The 19,882-nt window shown below is 37.6% G+C and overlaps 1 protein-coding gene across 3 annotated transcripts in view; it reads right to left on the bottom strand.

Moving 5' to 3' along the window:
* The window catches only part of LOC134536920 (ATP-dependent translocase ABCB1-like), a 43,351-nt gene extending 24,328 nt beyond the window's left edge, over positions 1-19,023 (bottom strand). The window contains exons 1-9 of one of the 3 annotated variants that reach the window (XM_063377004.1): positions 18,940-19,023; positions 16,468-16,623; positions 13,499-13,568; positions 11,354-11,668; positions 9,548-9,648; positions 7,979-8,150; positions 7,176-7,300; positions 5,406-5,577; positions 2,841-3,065 (exon numbers count right to left, since the gene is read on the bottom strand). In XM_063377004.1, coding sequence (XP_063233074.1) covers positions 2,841-3,065; positions 5,406-5,577; positions 7,176-7,300; positions 7,979-8,150; positions 9,548-9,648; positions 11,354-11,668; positions 13,499-13,568; positions 16,468-16,583 — 1,296 coding nt within the window. In that variant the 5' untranslated portion in view covers positions 16,584-16,623; positions 18,940-19,023. Of the gene's footprint in view, positions 1-2,840; positions 3,066-5,405; positions 5,578-7,175; positions 7,301-7,978; positions 8,151-9,547; positions 9,649-11,353; positions 11,669-13,498; positions 13,569-16,467; positions 16,624-18,693; positions 18,774-18,939 lie in introns of those variants that run through there. The other 2 variants (XM_063377003.1, XM_063377005.1) reach the window with 2 other exon arrangements.
* Between the last annotated feature and the right edge of the window lie 859 nt (positions 19,024-19,882).

The raw sequence follows: 19,882 nt of genomic DNA, 5'->3' as shown, positions 1-19,882 counted from the left end.
GACACACCACGGGCGAGCCCGGGCTGAGGCAGGGTTCCTCTGTGCACACCACGCACCGCTGGGGGGGTCTCGTCCGCCCCGTCTCGGGAGGACTCCGCGACACACCACGGGCGAGCCCGGGCTGAGGCAGGGTTCCACTGTGCACACCACGCACCGCTGGGGGCGTCTCGCCCGCCCCGTCTCGGGAGGACTCCGCGACACACCACGGGCGAGCCCGGGCTGAGGCAGGGTTCCTCTGTGCACACCACGCACCGCTGGGGGGGTCTCGCCCGCCCCGTCTCGGGAGGACTCCGCGACTCACCACGGGCGAGCCCGGGCTGAGGCAGGGTTCCTCTGTGCACACCACGCACCGCTGGGGGGGTCTCGCCCGCCCCGTCTCGGGAGGACTCCGCGACTCACCACGGGCGAGCCCGGGCTGAGGCAGGGTTCCTCTGTGCACACCACGCACCGCTGGGGGGGTCTCGTCCGCCCCGTCTCGGGAGGACTCCGCGACTCACCACGGGCGAGCCCGGGCTGAGGCAGGGTTCCTCTGTGCACACCACGCACCGCTGGGGGGGTCTCGCCCGCCCCGTCTCGGGAGGACTCCGCGACTCACCACGGGCGAGCCCGGGCTGAGGCAGGGTTCCTCTGTGCACACCACGCACCGCTGGGGGGGTCTCGCCCGCCCCGTCTCGGGAGGACTCCGCGACTCACCACGGGCGAGCCCGGGCTGAGGCAGGGTTCCTCTGTGCACACCACGCACCGCTGGGGGGGTCTCGCCCGCCCCGTCTCGGGAGGACTCCGCGACACACCACGGGCGAGCCCGGGCTGAGGCAGGGTTCCTCTGTGCACACCACGCACCGCTGGGGGGGTCTCGCCCGCCCCGTCTCGGGAGGACTCCGCGACACACCACGGGCGAGCCTGGGCTGAGGCAGGGTTCCTCTGTGCACACCACGCACCGCTGGGGGGGTCTCGCCCGCCCCGTCTCGGGAGGACTCCGCGACTCACCACGGGCGAGCCCGGGCTGAGGCAGGGTTCCTCTGTGCACACCACGCACCGCTGGGGGGGTCTCGCCCGCCCCGTCTCGGGAGGACTCCGCGACACACCACGTGCGAGCCCGGGCTGAGGCAGGGTTCCTCTGTGCACACCACGCACCGCTGGGGGGGTCTCGCCCGCCCCGTCTCGGGAGGACTCCGCGACACACCACGTGCGAGCCCGGGCTGAGGCAGGGTTCCTCTGTGCACACCACGCACCGCTGGGGGGGTCTCGCCCGCCCCGTCTCGGGAGCACTCCGCGACACACCACGTGCGAGCCCGGGCTGAGGCAGGGTTCCTCTGTGCACACCACGCACCGCTGGGGGGGTCTCGCCCGCCCCGTCTCGGGAGGACTCCGCGACACACCACGGGCGAGCCCGGGCTGAGGCAGGGTTCCTCTGTGCACACCACGCACCGCTGGGGGGGTCTCGCCCGCCCCGTCTCGGGAGCACTCCGCGACACACCACGTGCGAGCCCGGGCTGAGGCAGGGTTCCTCTGTGCACACCACGCACCGCTGGGGGGGTCTCGTCCGCCCCGTCTCGGGAGGACTCCGCGACACACCACGGGCGAGCCCGGGCTGAGGCAGGGTTCCTCTGTGCACACCACGCACCGCTGGGGGGGTCTCGCCCGCCCCGTCTCGGGAGGACTCCGCGACACACCACGGGCGAGCCCGGGCTGAGGCAGGGTTCCTCTGTGCACACCACGCACCGCTGGGGGGGTCTTGCCCGCCCCGTCTCGGGAGGACTCCGCGACTCACCACGGGCGAGCCCGGGCTGAGGCAGGGTTCCTCTGTGCACACCACGCACCGCTGGGGGGGTCTCGCCCGCCCCGTCTCGGGAGGACTCCGCGACACACCACGGGCAAGCCCGGGCCGAGGCAGAGCCAAGTTCAGGCAGGATTTCCGCGCGTGGCAATGTGACAGAGACTCCGACATTTAAAATGGGCTCAATTATGACTTGGACGTCAACTGATTACTCTTATATCCAGTCAACCTGTTTAAACCACAGAGACTTACCGCACGAACCTGATGCCTCACATAAACATAAACAGTAAATACCGGTACCAGTATTGATCCTTCGGGGGGGGGGGGGGGGAACTCAGTCACCTGCAGTTAGGGACAAAATTTTATGATTTAATTTTTAATTTTGAGGGCAATTAAGTTATTAAAACAGGAGGTTTTTAGAGTTTTTTTTTTTTAAATATTTTTATATACAATGATTATTCATAAAAATAGTGTATTATTAAAAAATTTGAACTACAACATTTCACCTAAATAGGTAGTCTCATTTTGACTGACACGTGATGCTCTTATGGAATAAAATAATTAGTAATAAGTATATCTAGAACAGAACTACTTAAAAATAAATTGGCAAATGTTTGTGTCTCTTAAAAATGTGCCAATGTCGTTAATGTAAAAATATGTTACTAACAAGAGATGCAAGATCGAAAAATGAAATATAATTTTTTTTCCAATCCAATTCATTTTTACATTTTGGTACAAAATTTATGCTAAATAAATTACAATCAGTGAATTTATCATAATATAAGAAATAAGATTGTAATGTGAATTAAATTTTTTTAAATTAATGATTGGTTTCAGGTATTCAGTTACATTTTAATGCTGAATAGTTTACTAACTTGTATTCAGGTGTTATGTATAGATATGCTTTGCAGCGTTATCCCGGTTTTATTGCAATTCATGATGTAATATTGTCTTTACCTATAGTAAACCCCCCACATTAAAAATTTACTACATCATTAAAAAAAATTTACACTCAAAACAAGTGAAACTTGGTAAAGATCCAACTTGGCTGAAAGACAATCACCTTAACTTCTGGCCGTGATGGATACTGGAAGTGGACGTCCTTGAACTGAATACGCCCCTCGATGGACGAAGGCTGTTTGCCCTCGGCGGACATGCTGTTGATGAGCGACTTCCGGTCGATCACAGAGAACACCTTGGCCGCGGCACCTTTTGCTATGCCGAAAGCTTCGAAGTACGGGGAAGCAATGCCTATGTTCATGGAGCCCATCATGACACTGAAGAACACCTGAAAAACAGAAGTGGGCAAAAATTTGTTTAAGTTATTTCAAAATCAAACAGGTTTCACATGACACCACGTGGAATACAGATTGTAGTTCAATTATATTAATCATTATCAAAGCGAAATTAATTCACAGTCAGTTTCTGTATTGTAAACTATCTTCTTTATCTAAACATAATTTTGAAGTGCCAATTATGCATGATTAAAAGGTAATTAAGAAGCTTCAATTACTGGATAGAATATGTTTTAGTAGGGCGAAACTTCTGCTACGCGAATCAATCGAAGCTCTTTTCAATACGTATATAATTTGACTTCGCCAGAAAAGTTGCTATTTGTTTTATTTGAAGCTTCGTTGTGATGCAAAGCTTCACATTGTAACATAATAATTACTGCTGCTCCCTGCTACTAATAAAAATTAACTGAGTATGTGTTATGTTGTTGTTTTCTTATTGTTTCATAACTAATTCATACTCTTATTTTTTAAATTATTAATAGTCATTTAAGGTATTTTGATTGTGCTTCAATACTAATTATTATTATTTTCGGTTAGGTCTACATAAAGATGAATTGTTTTTATTATTATTTTCTCTATTTTGCTCGGTCCATTAAAATGAATGAGTATTAATTAAGTTTTTACAATTTTAAAGCATCTTCTGGTTAGTGAGACTGTAACATTCTAGAAGTAAAAAAAAAAAAAAAAAAAAAAGAGGAAAAAACAGGGGAGACACGAACGCGACATTCTGTCGCCAATAAGTTATTATTTTTCACACCTCAAGTTAGTGGGAAAACCCAGTGCACAGCTGTGGACGCTGTCTCGCCAGCCAATCAGAACGAACCATGCTGTGGTGTGATGTTACTTTCCAAATTTTAAGGGAACAAATGTTTGAAACGCACTTTCCTATATGGTCATGTGCCTGGTTCTGTTTTGTGATTGCTCCGTTGAAACATGGGGTTGCCTCCCCTTTGTTTTCATCTCTGTAAGGGAAGACAACTTCGTTGTTCAAATAGTTGTCACTCGATTGTCGCCACGTTTGGTCGCGCATCAGCAGCTCAGAAAAATGAAGTGATGTTTAACGGACAGACTATTTCACACCTGGTCGGGGCCAGCCATTTATTCTTGGATATTTTTTTAAATATAAATTTGACCTCATGCTTTGGCATTGGCCCAAGGCGACAGTCATCACCCTCCCGGGACATTTTTTTTAATCAAGTGATCAGCTAAGCCTACAGTGAATATGGAAACATCATCTGGATCTGCTCTTTTTTTAGAAGTTAAAATAAAACAAAAGACTGCTTAAAAAAACTCTTTCATTGTAAATACAACCAAATACAAACTTTTATCTTAAGGGAATACTTCATCCTCAATGTTGGCAACAAGACAAACTTAAAAACATACCTTCAAAATCATCATATAAAAATACAAACTCTTCATTGATTAAAGTGTCTTGTTACTATTCTGGGTTGCTTAGCCGGGCCAACCTAGAATGTAACAACATATGATGTGAAGCTTTGCATTTGTTGTAAAGCTTTAAAACACCGGAAGCCTAAAATATTTAGTTTTTTTTTGTTCTACATGTTTTTCTTGGATAAAGTTGGTTACTTGTAAAAATCAAAAGGTGTCACTTCGTTTGCTTTAAAGAATGCTCAACATTAATACTATGGATAGTTATTTTATATTTTTTTAATTGAATGATGTTGTACATAGGGCCAAATTGGTTAATCACTTTATCAGTTAAACATTAAAAATGCTAAACAATTATTATTGTTTTCTTTAATCCTGTATTTTACAAAATAAGTTTAATACAGCTTCGCTGAGAACAATATTTATGAATATTTAAAATATTCCATTTGATATTCCACTTCGCACCCAAAAACTAGTCTTTGCACAGGTTGAATGTAAAAGGGGTTTTTATGTCAGATGGTCAAGTACAGATGTTTAAAATTGAGGACAAGAAGAGGAATCCAACCCACTTAGTTACCAAATCGATGCTCGTGAATGCGACTGAAATAAGACTCGCCTCCCTCACATTGGTATAACACATCAGCAACCGTGGCCACTGAGAATTCTTTCTTAGGCAAGGTACCTTTACCAATCCTACACCTTGAACTAACTTCACTGCCCAAAATTTCTGGATATTTTAAGCAAAGCTCTGAGGGGCACAGAATAGTGCAATACATAATATTTTCACCCACATCCGTTTACCTCCTTAGCAAGCTTTTACGCGTGGTTGCTAAAATTTGCTGAAAAGTTGATTTATCCAGAAAAAAAAAATTAAACTTGGCTCCAGTAGTTACCTTTTTGTCAGTAACAATTTATAAGTGGCTGTACTAAGAGTGTTTACGTACCGTCACCATGGTTGATACGTCGTACTTCTCGTCCAGAATCAATCCGACACCGTACCAGAACGAAAGAGCGTAGGATGAGTAAATACAGAACCAAAGGAGTCCGAAACCCAAGCCAGAGAACAGGCCGCGCTTCACGTTGTTATCTTTGGCAGCTCCCAGATTCATCTGGTACCTGCGAATTCAGTAACACTTCTCACTAACGCAAATTTATAACAAGCAATAGTTTTGATAACATTCATACAACCATAAATTTATTATGGAATAAATAAAGAGTTAAGGGCCATAATTAAAAGTAAATGTTTTGCCCAAGGCTTAAAATACAATATTTCACTGCTATGTACAATTTTCTATATTTCAAAGAAATAACTAGCACGAACTAGTTTATTCAAGTGTTTGTCTACAAATGGTTTAATTTGACTGTAGTTATCCCCTTTCAGTCTCACTATGTCTCTTCCAAAGAAATCATATTAATTTCTTTTAATTTTAACAAACTATTTTTTTATGTTTTATGTAGTTACAATAAATTGTCCATTTCAGTTAACAAATAAACTGAAAGGGTTAAGAAGTTGCTTAAAGTTGTGACTATCCTTAAGTTTAATGGTTATGTGAAGGAATGAAATGTATTATGTATATGGAAATGTATTGTATAGTTTTGTAATTACACATCATACATATATTTACATGTAAAAAGATCTTAAATGTAAAGTTTCTTGACTTATAAATCAATCTTTCTCTTGAGATACAATTCCAATTAAGCTACAAATAAAAGTTAATATGAATAACCAAAATACCATAAAATTGCAACAGCTTAGACAAGGAACTTGTAGTAATCAATTTAAATGGTACTACAGTAGAACCCTGTTAAAACATTTTAAAGGGGGAGCAAAAGGAAAACATTATGAGCAGGAAAGATAAGTTTAGCATCTGTCAGTGTTTGAACTTTTTACCAATGGACTCATCAAGCTATGTAAACAAATATAATGTTATACTTGATGCTCAGATTTGCTTAACCAAGCAAATTCGTCATGCTTCTAGCATACTATATTTTATAGGTCTTTGAAAAAAAACACTGCCATATTTCTGTAAAACTGTCTCACGATTCGTGACAATCATGGTTAGTGTGGAAATGGCTATGTCCAATTACTTTGCCACTTGAATATGTGATTTTTTGGAATTCCTCGCTATGAATAAAATAAATTCAACTCTATCAGCTATTACAGAAAGTTGGTAAACTAAAAACACACCAGAATGGCAAGTAAAAGAAGAATTTTTTTTTTAAGACAAGGATACCCACAGACACACAACTATGTACGTTACGTACCTTCGATATATCGAACACACAGCATTAGCTAGCACTAATGTGTTCTGGAACTTAAATTTTGTTTTTTTGCACACAATCCTGTTTGAACACTCTACATCTACTGTATACCATGACTGGAAAAAAAAAAGTATGTAAATTGCAATGTAAACAGTTTAACTTCACAGATGGGATGAGTGTTGGAATAATTAGTTTTTAGATTTATTGAATTTAAGAAAGCAAACATTATAAGCAGGAAATGCACTATTCTGAAACGTTATACAAAGGAAATAAAAATACTTTGTTCTAATGGGGGGGGGGGGGGGGGGGGGAAATATTGGAACTTAAAAACTTATGCTGCTACAAGCAGGAACATTATAATAGGGGGTTCTACTGTATAATGCATGTTAGTTAAATCCTAGACAAGTTGCATTTTACTGACAAAAATCTGGGAAACATCGCCCTGGACATACCTATCGACTTCCTTCGATTCGCCGCCAAAAGCTACGACAGTTCTGATCGAACCCAGGACCTCTTCAGCTATTGATCCTGCCCTCCCGTACAACTGGAGTTCCTTCTTCGCCAGCACCCCAGTCATCTGTGAGAAATGTATTGCACCAGGTCAGGGGTCGGTGGACTTTCCACTGAGATGAGCCAAATATTAAGTAAAATATAAGTTTTTTTAGAGAGCCGCAACATGTATTTTCTTTGCATCTACATGGAATTTTAAGTTGTTAAAAAAAATTTATAAAATTAAAATATTTTGCTCACAAATTAAACAAATTAATAATAATGGTTACATAGGGAAAAAATACACATAAATGTAAAAATATGACAGTCATTAGTAGAGCTCTGCTGTTAAAACAAGAAAACCTTAATTATTTTAATTAATTAACTATTAAAATAATAAAGCACCTGCAAAATTTATTACTTAGTTGGAATGGTGACCTTGCATCGCTTTCGAAAGCTTGTCTACGTCTGGCAAGTAACAAGCGTTGTGATTGGTACGTCTGATTTTGTTCTGAATTTTTTTTTATGATGGGTCAAATGCAATATAAATACATAGATGTTTTCAATCGAAAATGCAAAATTAGCATTTTACTGTTGAAAATGCTGAAATGAGCATTATAGCATTTGCTATTTTTTTTCCCTTCAGGTTCCTAGTAATGGTACATCCTGCAAAAATATTTTATTTAACACTCTTCCCCTAAGATCCTACACACAAAATAAAAAAAACTATAATAAATTTTTTTTGCACAGTTTGATTCATGCGTACCCTCGCAACGATTCCCACAGACAGCAATGTGACGGGCAGCGAGATCAGGCAGATCAGAGTCAGTTCCCAGCCTCTGTAGAACGCGAGGCCTAGACTGCCGAGAAACGCAGTCAAGTACACTTCGCACATCCCAACTTTTTCTCCGATTCCATCTTCCAGTTTGCTGATGTCCCTGGAATCAGAAAGTAACACTCACCACGGCACACTGGAAGGTTCCTTTAACACAGCAGTCTATAGTTCCGCACACTCTGTAACCTGGAACCAATCTAGCCGCTTCAACGCTTTGTGTTGATTCCCGGCTGTTGACCTTGCCTTCCTGATTGCAGTTTATCCTTACTGTTGGTTTTCATTTCAATACAGTGTTTTCCTGTTTTCACATATCACTTTCCACAGGTACGTTTCCGTAATGATCTTTAGAAGAAAACCAGCGCTCATCTGTATTTTATTTTCTTTCTTCAGAGTAGCTTATTATTTGAAATTTTTTTTAAAAATACCATTAAACTGTATATTAATTTTTTCTTTGGTATTCCAGTTAAAACTATAATGACGTCTCCATTATGTACAATACACAATCAAAATTATATAGAATAATTACTAACTTTAATATGTAGATTAGCCGAACCTCCAACCACTGCATATTCCCTGGCACGTAAATAGTTAGGTAAATTGTATATATTTATGACTTATGCATTATTCCCTAGTACTTATTGTGTTAACGGTGTATTATTATTGTTATTCTTTAATTTATTTTCTGTAATATTACACATTACATGAGTATATTTTGTTTTCATGTGTCTATGTGTTAGTTTGTCAATTGTCTTAATTGTGGCCTCTTGTGTCTTTTTTGTATTGTTAGTTGGTGATTCCTGTCTTTTGGGTGGTGCCTCTCTTGTGGGTAGTGCCTGCCTGTATGAAGTGCCTGCCCTACATTACAGTGACTGTCACATAGTCTCGTTTTCTTTTACCTGTAAGTCTTATGTTTTGTCTATTGTGTATCTGTATATGTTTTGTGCCTATATTTAAAGTTAACGCACTTAACTGCTGATAGGCATGATACAAATAAATTAATATAAATAAAAATGTAAATGTTTGTTTGTTCGTTCGAAATGTTAAATCTTCTAAAGTTCTTCACCGATTGATTTGAAATTTTGACAAAATGATGCAAATACAAGTATTTTTTTTTATTTACTCATGTCACACCTGTGCCAGGTAAAAAATAAATAAAAATATAAATAGGTAAAAATAATATATAAATGAATGTTTGTGTGTTTGCCTTTTGTGTTGTAAAGATAAAGATGTAGATAGGAAGCTATAGACATTGATATATAGCCACCTTATCAAATCGTAGAGGGCAGCACCAAAAGACATTGGTTCCAGTGACTGCTATCCACTAGCTAGCCTCAGGAAGTGTTACACGACACAACTCACAATGTTCTGTAGCCCAACTTGATGCTCTTGAGCAGCTATAAAAAGCATTGCTTTTTAGGTTGACATAATAATTGTATTAGAATAATAATTTAAAAAAAAATCAATGGTAAGGAAGCCAAAATATATGATGATTGAACTCACTCAGCCATTCGACTTGCGAAATCTCCCGTATCATTCACGTCAAACCAGCTGACTTCCTGGTGAAGCACCGACTGCAGGAACAAAGTGCGGATACGGAAAACCTGCAAAACATGTTACGCCCAGATATCACTGTTTTGAAGATTACAGTTCCTTGTTTTATTTTACTTACATCAAATAATTCCACCCTTTATTGCACACACACCATAAAACCAGGGTGTTGATGTAAGCTTTTGGACATACGCCATTGCTTAGCACATGTATGTCTGTAGAAGAAATCTACAAAAAAAAACACAAATGACAAAAACACAAATTAAGCAAAAAATTGCTGTTGTCAGGATTTAACGCCACACAATACTCCACAACAGGAATATGGTCAACAAACAAAGAAAAACAAAGAAAAAAGGACTAACAGAACGAAAAAAAACCCACAAATGATGACAGCACAAAAATAGCAAACCCAAAAAATTCAGCACAACAGTTGAAACAAGACAAAAACACAGCAAAACGAAAAGACGAAACAAACACAATAGTTTTCCAAAAACAAAAAAGAAATGAAATAAAACCCCACAAATGATGACAGCACAAAAATATTGAACCCAAAAAAATTCAGCACAACAGTCAAAACGAGACAAAAACACGACCAAACGAAAAGACGAAATAAACACAACAGTTTTCTAAAACAGAAACAAGCGACGTTTCGGGAACTGCTATCTGCTCCCGTCCTCGGGCAGAGACGCACATGGTACGGAAACACAGGTGCGACTTTGTTTGTTGACCATATTCCTGTTGTGGAGTATTGTGTGGCGTTAAATCCTGACAACAGCAATTTTTTGCTTAATTTGTGTTTTTGTCATTAGGTTTTTTTTGTAGTTTTCTTCTACAGATATACATGTGCTAAGCAATGGCGTATGTCCAAAAGCTTACATCAAGTCATGCACTCCCATTGCACAAATCTTTCAAAGATAATAACAAGTAGAATTTTAGAAAGCTAATAAAACCTATTCAGAGTTATTTAAAATATGATTTAAGTGGATAGTCTCTAACTATTCATATTTAATGTGTAACTATTAACTACAGTACAGCCTGCTAAATGCTAATCCAGACTAGATGGATCACCAAAAGTGCGGATTAACAGAAATTTGCTTTAAGATGCTCGTAATAAATAAAACTTTTCCTACAGCTTGAATTTAGTTAATTAAAGAACACAGGCCTAAGTTTTTAAATTATAAACTGATGTAGGACTAACAAAACTTAACATCTTTATGAAAAAAATTCAAAATTTATTGAATGACAGTGTATTAAATAATACTTTTTTTTAAATCCCGTCCGGATTATTAACCGAATTTCCGGACGAGCGGGGTTCAGACTAGCGGGATTCTACTGGAGTGCAGTGAGATACAAGTCAGCAAAAGGCTGCTACAAACTGTAAGAAAGGGCAAATTCATTGGTAAATCCACGAAGGATGGGGAGGAAGAGTAAATGTCTGAAGAGCTAAAGGGCTGCTGCTTCCTCCTCATATTTTCTGACAATTACTTGCACTGGATAAAATTACCTACTTCTTTTTGGAATGGGGGGAAGTGAAATAATTTAGTTTTCTGAACGCAAGCCCCTCCTTTACAAACTAAAAATTATTAAATTTGACAGTGCCAATCAGGCTGAGCCTAAAAATGTAATATTTTATTCTGTACTTGTTGAACCCTGTCCCACTCGAAAAACAATTAACAGATACATGTTTAAATGTTTATCATCTCGGAGAGCAGTGTAATACAGTATCTTTTTTTTTAAAGAGAAGTTGAAGAGGCTTACCTGCTTCCGCGCCGCGTAGTTGAAGGTCGTGATGGAAACGTACGTGCAGGCGAGCATCACGACCCCGATCACAGACATGCCGATGGCGTAGGTGCTGACGGCGTCGACGAACGCCTGCACGGGGTCTTCGCCGGACGCGGTGGCGTTGGGGACGGGGTTGCCCGGGCCCGCCGGCCGGGACGCCCCGAAGTGGACCATGCTGCCCGTCAGGTCGCCGAAGAGGAGGGAGTTGGCGGGCGTGCAGATACCACACCCCACGCCCGCCAGAAGCCCGACAGTCAGCAGGAGTACATCCGACGAGCTGGCGAATCTGTACTGCAGACGGCAATATAATAGTTCATTAATTTGTACCTGCCAAACTTTACTACCAACTAGCTAATGACCACTATGCAATGCTATGGCTCTTTCAAACGTTTTTTTAATTTTTCTGAAGTAGGTTCACATATACAAAGCATCTCTCTCTCCATCTCAAAATATATGACCCTCTATAAATTTCACTATATTTATCTATATAATTATAATATTACAATTATATTGAACCATGATGACTGCGGGGTATGTGCATAATGCACAGCGCCACTCCGTCCTTATTAATATTTTAAACCCAAAACTAACAAAAACACTTGGGGCGTGAAATGATAAAGTAAAAATTACACTGTTATTATTTATTTTATGATTACTTACGAGGGGGGGTACACGGCACTGAAGTTACACATGCCTCTAGCGGGGTGGGATTGTGACGCCACAAGCACCGGGAATCAGGCGTGTTGGCGGGTCACGGGCGAGGGGATGCCCCTGGTCGACGTCAAAACAAAACCAAGTATAAACGTTGTTTTTTTTTTCTCAGACAAATTTGTCTGTCCATCATTAGGAATGAAAATTTACTTTTAGTTTCAGAATTAATGCAGTCATTTAAAAATATTATCATCTTTCACTAGCAATCCTATCTTGGTAATTAACACAAGCATTAATATATTAATTCACTACGTTATCAGAAAGATAAGATACTCTCACACTGTTTACTTCAATTTAATTTTAGCTGCAAAAACCAACCTTTGTTTCATGAAAGTAAAAATGAAACAAAGACAATGAAGACTAAAAATCACTCTATGATAAAGTGCATTAGGTTGCAATGGTTTGAAATTAAAATCTATAGTGGATCTTAACTACATATCATGAAATCTTTTTGAACTCCTTCTAAGTGTTTTATTTCAATCAAAAAGGCTTTGTAATATTCAATTACTTGTCCCAATATGCCTTCAGTTTGAAGAGGTGTAAAACAGGCCATGTTTAGGCTCAAATTATGCAGCTCTTGACAAAACTGATTGTCAGAAGCCATTTCCGAAATCAATCATATCAGCTGGACTGCACTTAAAAACCCATCATTGATGGATACGAAAGTGTTAAAATAAAACCATCAACTCTATTATTTTGTGGAAGAGAGACTATGAAAGCTAATGAAGCTATTCAGATATAATTATAGATCTAACACATTTGCAAAATGATAATTCTTTCTTGAGATGATGACCATCAGCAACTATGCAAGGAGGAAGGAATAAAAGGTTTGACTACAAACGGGTTACCCCCTCTAGGTTCTTGAGCCGATGCTGCCGTAGTGCCTGCCTATGTGTATGCGTGCGTGTGTGCATGAGTGCGCACGTGTGCATGTGTGTGTGCGTAAAGTTTGCATTCTTCAATTTTTTCCGTGACAAACAGTGCAAAACTGCAATTGTGTATTCGATCAAAATTCTCCATTGCATGAATCATGAAATGAATTAAAGAATGTGTGGCAGTTTGGCCGACATGTGATCTGCCAAAACCAGGACAGCTCAGCAACACACTAACTCCAACCAAGGCTACGGGAAAGGTATACGAGGAGCATCTAAGTGCATATATGGAAGACTTGACAGTTATTCACACAACAGGGTTTGCTGTCAACTGTCAAAATAGTGGAGGGTAATTCAATGAAATACTTTTCTGCAGCGAATCAAACGAGTTCTATAATGTGGTTTTTTTTTAGGGAACAAGTGTTTAAGACAACCCCTTGCTCTGAAAACTAAAAAGATATGTCAATTATTATAATTATAAATTAAACAGATAATTTAATGCCACTTGCCAAGATGGAATAAATCGACAGACACTTACGAGCTTGAAGAAAGCCACAGGCGGAGGTCCCTCATCTGTTGGCGTCCCATCTTTGGTTTTGGTGAATTGCCTGAAAGATAACACAGGCTAACTTGAGAGAGTTTTATTTACAAAATCATATTACTATTGAATACTTCCATTTCAAGGGGCCCGCCTAGTCAGCAAGGCGGGATGATTAAGCGTGATGTTCGCTGGTGTTTCTAGCACGGTATCGCCACTGAACTAGTGTGCAGTCTTCTCGTCGTGCATAGAATAACTATGAAATCTGAGCGGTGACCGTGAAATTATATGGTGGAGAAATGAAGATAAAGGTGTAATGCAAGTCCCTTAAAATGCTTTCAGTAATCTGCAACGATTGTTTTATGCCTAAAAATTACTCTGAATACATGTCTTCTAAAAATACAGTTAACTTAATCCGGAAACAAAACTACTAAATTAAAAATATCCCCAGTCTTTTGCTATTCAAATTCAATGTTCATAGTTTAGAACATTTTTTTTTTATATACAAATTTTATTCAAAATTAAATTAAAAAAAAAAAAGAACTGATATCACAATGGCCTGATTTCATAAAATTTTAATTTTTTTTTTTAAACAATTGTAGATTAAGAAGTCATAAAACCATTCTCTGATGATAATCAAGCCAGTGTGATATCAATTTTTTGAATTTTGAATAAAATTTATATAAATGTTCTAAACTATGAACATTGAATTTGGATAGCAAGACTGGGGAAAGTATTACAAACCTTTTAGAAATAATAGTTTCTAAGTCATATTTTAACAACCTGTACATACTTTTATTAAACCACAACAGATATTTCACGTTAATGGTCATATATAAATGAAAAATTACAACTGTAAAACGTATGCTTTAAAATTTTTATTTAAAGTTTTTTTTTTCTCACAGCTGTAGCAAACTGTTTTATTGTTTCCAAATTTATTAAAAACATTCCTGATTGCACAGTCCTGTCATCAGAACACTAGCCATTTGTTCATTACTGTGAAGGTGCACATTTATATCCTACAACGATTATTAACCTCAACGTCGATAGTTACACGAGGTGATATGCAACAGCTTCACTACACTTATAATCTTCGTTATTTCAAAGTATCCATGTTTGGAATTGAATATTAATAACATATATTTTGCTTTGGTATTTGAAATTTAGAATATTCATTACAAAGGCCTACATGTAATATGATTTCTAAAACCAACCACAAGAAATGTTGGTCTAATGACTTGGGACACAATTACCTATATGGTGAAATGTGGTAAAACCTAAATAACACCGCAAATCATGTTGATTCAACAAACAACACCGAAATTTAAGTTGATACCTACACCATTTAGCACCAAACTGTAACTAAAACCATGAAATCAATAGCAATTTGACAAACTCAAACCACAAAAAATGTTGTCTTTTATTACCATAAATTAATTGAGTGTAATTATTTTGCATGAATTTTGTACCAAATGTATAAACTAAATGGATTGAAAAAAAAAATTAATATCATGTTGTTTGATATTGAATAGGTATCTTATTAGTTACAAATTTTTACATTAAACACATTGGCACATTTTTCAAACACTCAAAAATATGCCATTTAATTTTTTGTTTTCCGAGTAGTTCTTTTTGAGACATGCTTATTACAAATTATTTTATTCTATAAATTAATCATATGTCAATCAATATCAGAATATTTTGGTGAAATATGTATTAAGAAATATTTTAGTTTCATATTTGTCAAATAATACATTTTTATGAATAAATGCAATGTATAAAATTATAAACAAAAACACTAAAATATTCTATTTTAAAAATGAAATTGACCTAAAAATAATATCACAAAATATTGTCCCTACTAATATCTAAACTCAAATGTGATACCACAATAAAATTTTCACACATTACTCACATAGTTTTGTGTTGAAATAAACAGAAAAGGCCCCTATATAATCCACCTTAAGAGCACACTTCCTTAGAACTATAGGTGGTCAAGATGAGAGTGTTACCATAGGAAAAAATCAATGTTCATAAATAAATTATGTGAATTGATTTTCCAAGTGACATAACACCCTATAATTACGAGTACACTCACTAACATGGACAAGACGTTAAAAATTATGTATTTCATCATCGCTTTAACTGAAAATAAATCATGGGAATAAACTTAGAACTTTTAAACAGATGAGATGCACTCTACAGTATGAACTACACTTCAGTAAAATTATTTGATCATAAAGTTACTCATATTGCTTATTTATTCTACACAAAAAAGTTCTACATTTAAATGATATCATGCAGATATATCAGGAGATAAATATTTTTAAAAAAAAGTATTCCATTTCTGGGGAATGTTAAATTTTTACTTGAGAGGACACGTTAGTGCGCAGCTATTCATGATAGACCCAACTGCATGCTAGATAATTAATATTCAAAATCAGATAGTTAGAAAAAACTAACATATTAACTAATAAAATTACCTGCATTCTTTAAAGAAATAATTAGATGTTCTACATCATTTTTTTCTTCTGTAATAAAAATGTTACATAACATATTTATTATATAACACTTGGCATCATGTAACACAATATATTATGTAACTCATAACACAACCATTAAAATTAATTTTGTGATACCCTATTTCTTATAAAAAAAAAATACTGCATTTTGGTATGCTTAAAAGCAATTTTCACCAATGAGAAACAAAATGCATGTATTTTTTTATTATGTTACAGTTTAGTATAGTAAACCATGCATGGACAAGTTAAAACTTGTTCGTAAAACTTGACTGCCAAATTTTATTTAAGTCAAACAAGTTGTAGTCACTAAAAATTTTATGTTTTCGTGCATTATGGAAGCAGCAGACGCGATAGTGTAATGTTCAGGGAGTTCCGGCTCCATTTCCGTGCCATTGCAGAACGGGCCTAAGAGGTCGGTTAAAATGTAGCTTCAACACGAACACTCACACATCCAAAGAGTCTCCTTTCTTCTTCGCTGGCTCGAATTCATCGTCCAGGCTCTTAACGTTAACAACCTGTACTCCATTACTTCTTGGTTTATCATAATCTTTTGCGGTCTTCATCTCGGGCTAGCGGGGATGACAAACACTGCAGTTTTTGCTCCTAGAATTAAAATTTGCATTAGAAATGCAAAGTTGTATAGTATAAAACTAGCAAGAGAAATAACTGCAAGGACAACTACGTAGATGTTTTGTTAATGAAGCTTTTTTCAAATTTTCCTCTACTATTCTTAAAGCACTAGATAATAAAGAGAATGTGGCAGGTATTTTTTGTGACTTAGCTAAAGCTTTTGATTGTGTTGACCACAAAATTTTGCTAAATAAACTTCAATTTTATGGTATTAGAAATACTGCGCTCCACTGGTTTACATCTTATTTGTCAAATAGGTATCAACTAGTAAAAATTTCTGATAATAGACATAGTACAGTTCACTCAAATAAAGGGTTAATTAATCTTGGTGTGCCTCAGGGGTCGATCCTGGGACCATTATTATTTTTGATTTATATAAATGATCTTCCTTCTTTTATAACTGATCAGTCTGAAGTAATTTTATTTGCAGATGACACTAGCATATTGTGTCATAACATTAAAAATCAAGAATTAATTCAAACATTAAATAGTGTATGTGATAAATTAAATCAATGGTTTAATGCTAATAATCTTACTCAAAATATTGATAAAACAAGTATCTTAAAATTTCACTTACATAAACAGTCTAACCCTGTAGTTCAATTGAATTATAGTGATACTAAAATTACAGAAGCAAATAGTGTTAAATTTTTAGGCTTGCATGTAAACAATACCTTGTGTGGCAAGGAACATATAGTTAAAATGATACCTAAACTATGTTCAGCTTGTTTCACACTTCAATCGTTATCAGCAACTGTATCTGTTTTTTATTTAAAACAAATATATTTTTCGTTTTTTCATTCTGTAATGTCATATGGGATCATTTTTTGGGCATCATCACCCTATGCTAATGATGTTTTTTTACTACAAAAAAAAATTATTAGAATAATGTCTAATGTTAATCACTATGATTCTTGTAGACCATTGTTTAAGAATCGAAGGATACTTACTATGATGTGTCAGTATATATACTCATTAATTAATTTTGTAGTTAAAAATAATGATAGTTTTGATAATAACAGTGCAATACACACTTATGACACCAGAAATAAATCCGACTTGCATGTGCCAAGTAATAATACATCAAGGTATCAAAAAGGTGCACTGTACTCTGGCATAAAACTTTTCAATGCACTCCCTCATAAACTAAAAGCAATCTCCCATTGCAACCCAAGACTATTTAAAGTTCTACTCAAAAACTATTTATTAGAAAATTCATTTTATACATTAAATGAATATTATAATAATGTTTAGAATAACTTATGATGATTTGTTTGTATATTGATGTATTTAATATTTTTGTTTTAATTAGTACTAATTTGATGTGATATTATGATTTAATTAATTTGATTGTTTGTATTGTTCATTTTTGTTGACTTTATTGACATGTTCTATATTCTTTTAAGAATCTGTTGAACGAATTTTGGAAATAAAAAATAAAAAAATAAACATACACTTCCATATTGCTAAACGTAATTTAAATATTAACCTGTGATGAACAATTGTGTTTCTATTTATAATTAAATTTGTGTATTTACATACAACAATAAAAAAATATACTTAATATAAAAAAATTACTCTCCAGAATAATTAATTTTAATTTCTGTTTAGAAATAGTACTATCTAAATATGCAATTAACTACATAGTACTACTTTTTAACTTATACACTACAGTCATAATCTACTGCTTTTTAATCATTGAAACATTCAGGGCTACATCTGCAAAGAAAAGTTCATTAAAATTGTTCGATGTTAAGTTTAAAATCAGTATGAAATTATTTCATAACAAAAGCTTATTAGAAGAATGTTTTTTGTAGTAAGAAGTTATATTTATCATCATTTATTTAAAAATAATTAAACTATTCCTCACAATTGATTCAAATTATTATTACATTACATCATTTATTTAAGATCAGTTATTATGTAACATATTCATAACACTGAATAAAACTACTAAACACAAACTTAAAAAAAAATTATAAAAATATTGAAATGTGAAATGTATATTGTGAATAAAATAAAACAAAATAAATGGAAGCATACCTTTAATTTTTCCCCCCAACACCGTACACTCGCCGCGATGTTCTACAAAACGTTCCTCCCACAGTGAGTGACGAAAACCCCCCAGACATCTGTCAGTTCACCCACAGAATGAATCAATAACCTGATAACCGTCGAGAGATTAGGATGATATATACTTCCACTGCCAGATAACAGTGTTATGTAAGCAAGCAATTTTAAAGAACAGATCAGCCAGACGAAAAGAAAAAAAAAACCCAATTCACTTACCTACCTTCCTTGACACAGCCCACACTATCTCCAACGCAAATACGCAGTTTATGACTGGCAAACATTATTCTCCAGCTGAAAAGCTGCAGCTGAGGGGTTAAGTGCGTAGGCTAGCTGTCGAACCATCTGTGAGAACAGTTACAGTAGAGTTTCGATTAACAGAGGTTCCCTATTATTAGAGACCTGCAAAATTCGCGGATTCAATGACCTCCAGGATAGACTCTACTACATTCTACACACTCGGGCAAATGCCACCTGTTCATTGGCTGCTGACTTGTGAGTCGTCTCGACTGAGTGTCTGTGATTCGACACTTCTTTGAGCGAGGGTCTCTAATTGGCCCTCAGTCCTCCAGATTAACAGTGAACCAATTGCAGAAGCAGCGCTAAGGTATAATTATTTGAATTGTAGCATATTACAAAATGAATCCGTGAATTTTACAGGTCTCTACCTATTATCTGAGCCGACCTAAATCACCGTTTGCGGCAAACGCTGTCGAAACATTTTCTTGAGGACCTAGAAAATGATCCAACTGTTGTGGGAATCCTAAAGAAAGGGGCAACCATCCCGGAGTCTCACACCGCCCCTTTTCATGTTTTTTGACATTAGTGGGAAAAAGAAGTATTAAGATTGTTATTACTATGGTATTGACAGTTTTAGTTTACTACAGACCTACTTTACATTTTCACATATTCACTATTAGGTTACAAGCATTTTTCACAATGCTGCACCAGTATCTTTAACCCCTTTGCATAGAAGTTCGCCGCCTGGAAATTAAACTGGTTCAGAATAGTAATTTTGTAATTTTTGCTGTTAATTATTGACCCTCATTTCATTGACTCAACCAAAATGATGCCCTTTTCGACCCAAAAAACATTAGCCGTCATTTTTCGACTTGAGTGCGGAGATTGCTTAAACGTTTTCACTAAGCTCCTGTACCTGTAC

Source organism: Bacillus rossius, chromosome 11 (genome assembly GCF_032445375.1).
Source record: "Bacillus rossius redtenbacheri isolate Brsri chromosome 11, Brsri_v3, whole genome shotgun sequence".
NCBI lineage: Eukaryota > Metazoa > Arthropoda > Insecta > Phasmatodea > Bacillidae > Bacillus > Bacillus rossius.
This window is presented reverse-complemented; position numbering and strand designations above follow the sequence as displayed.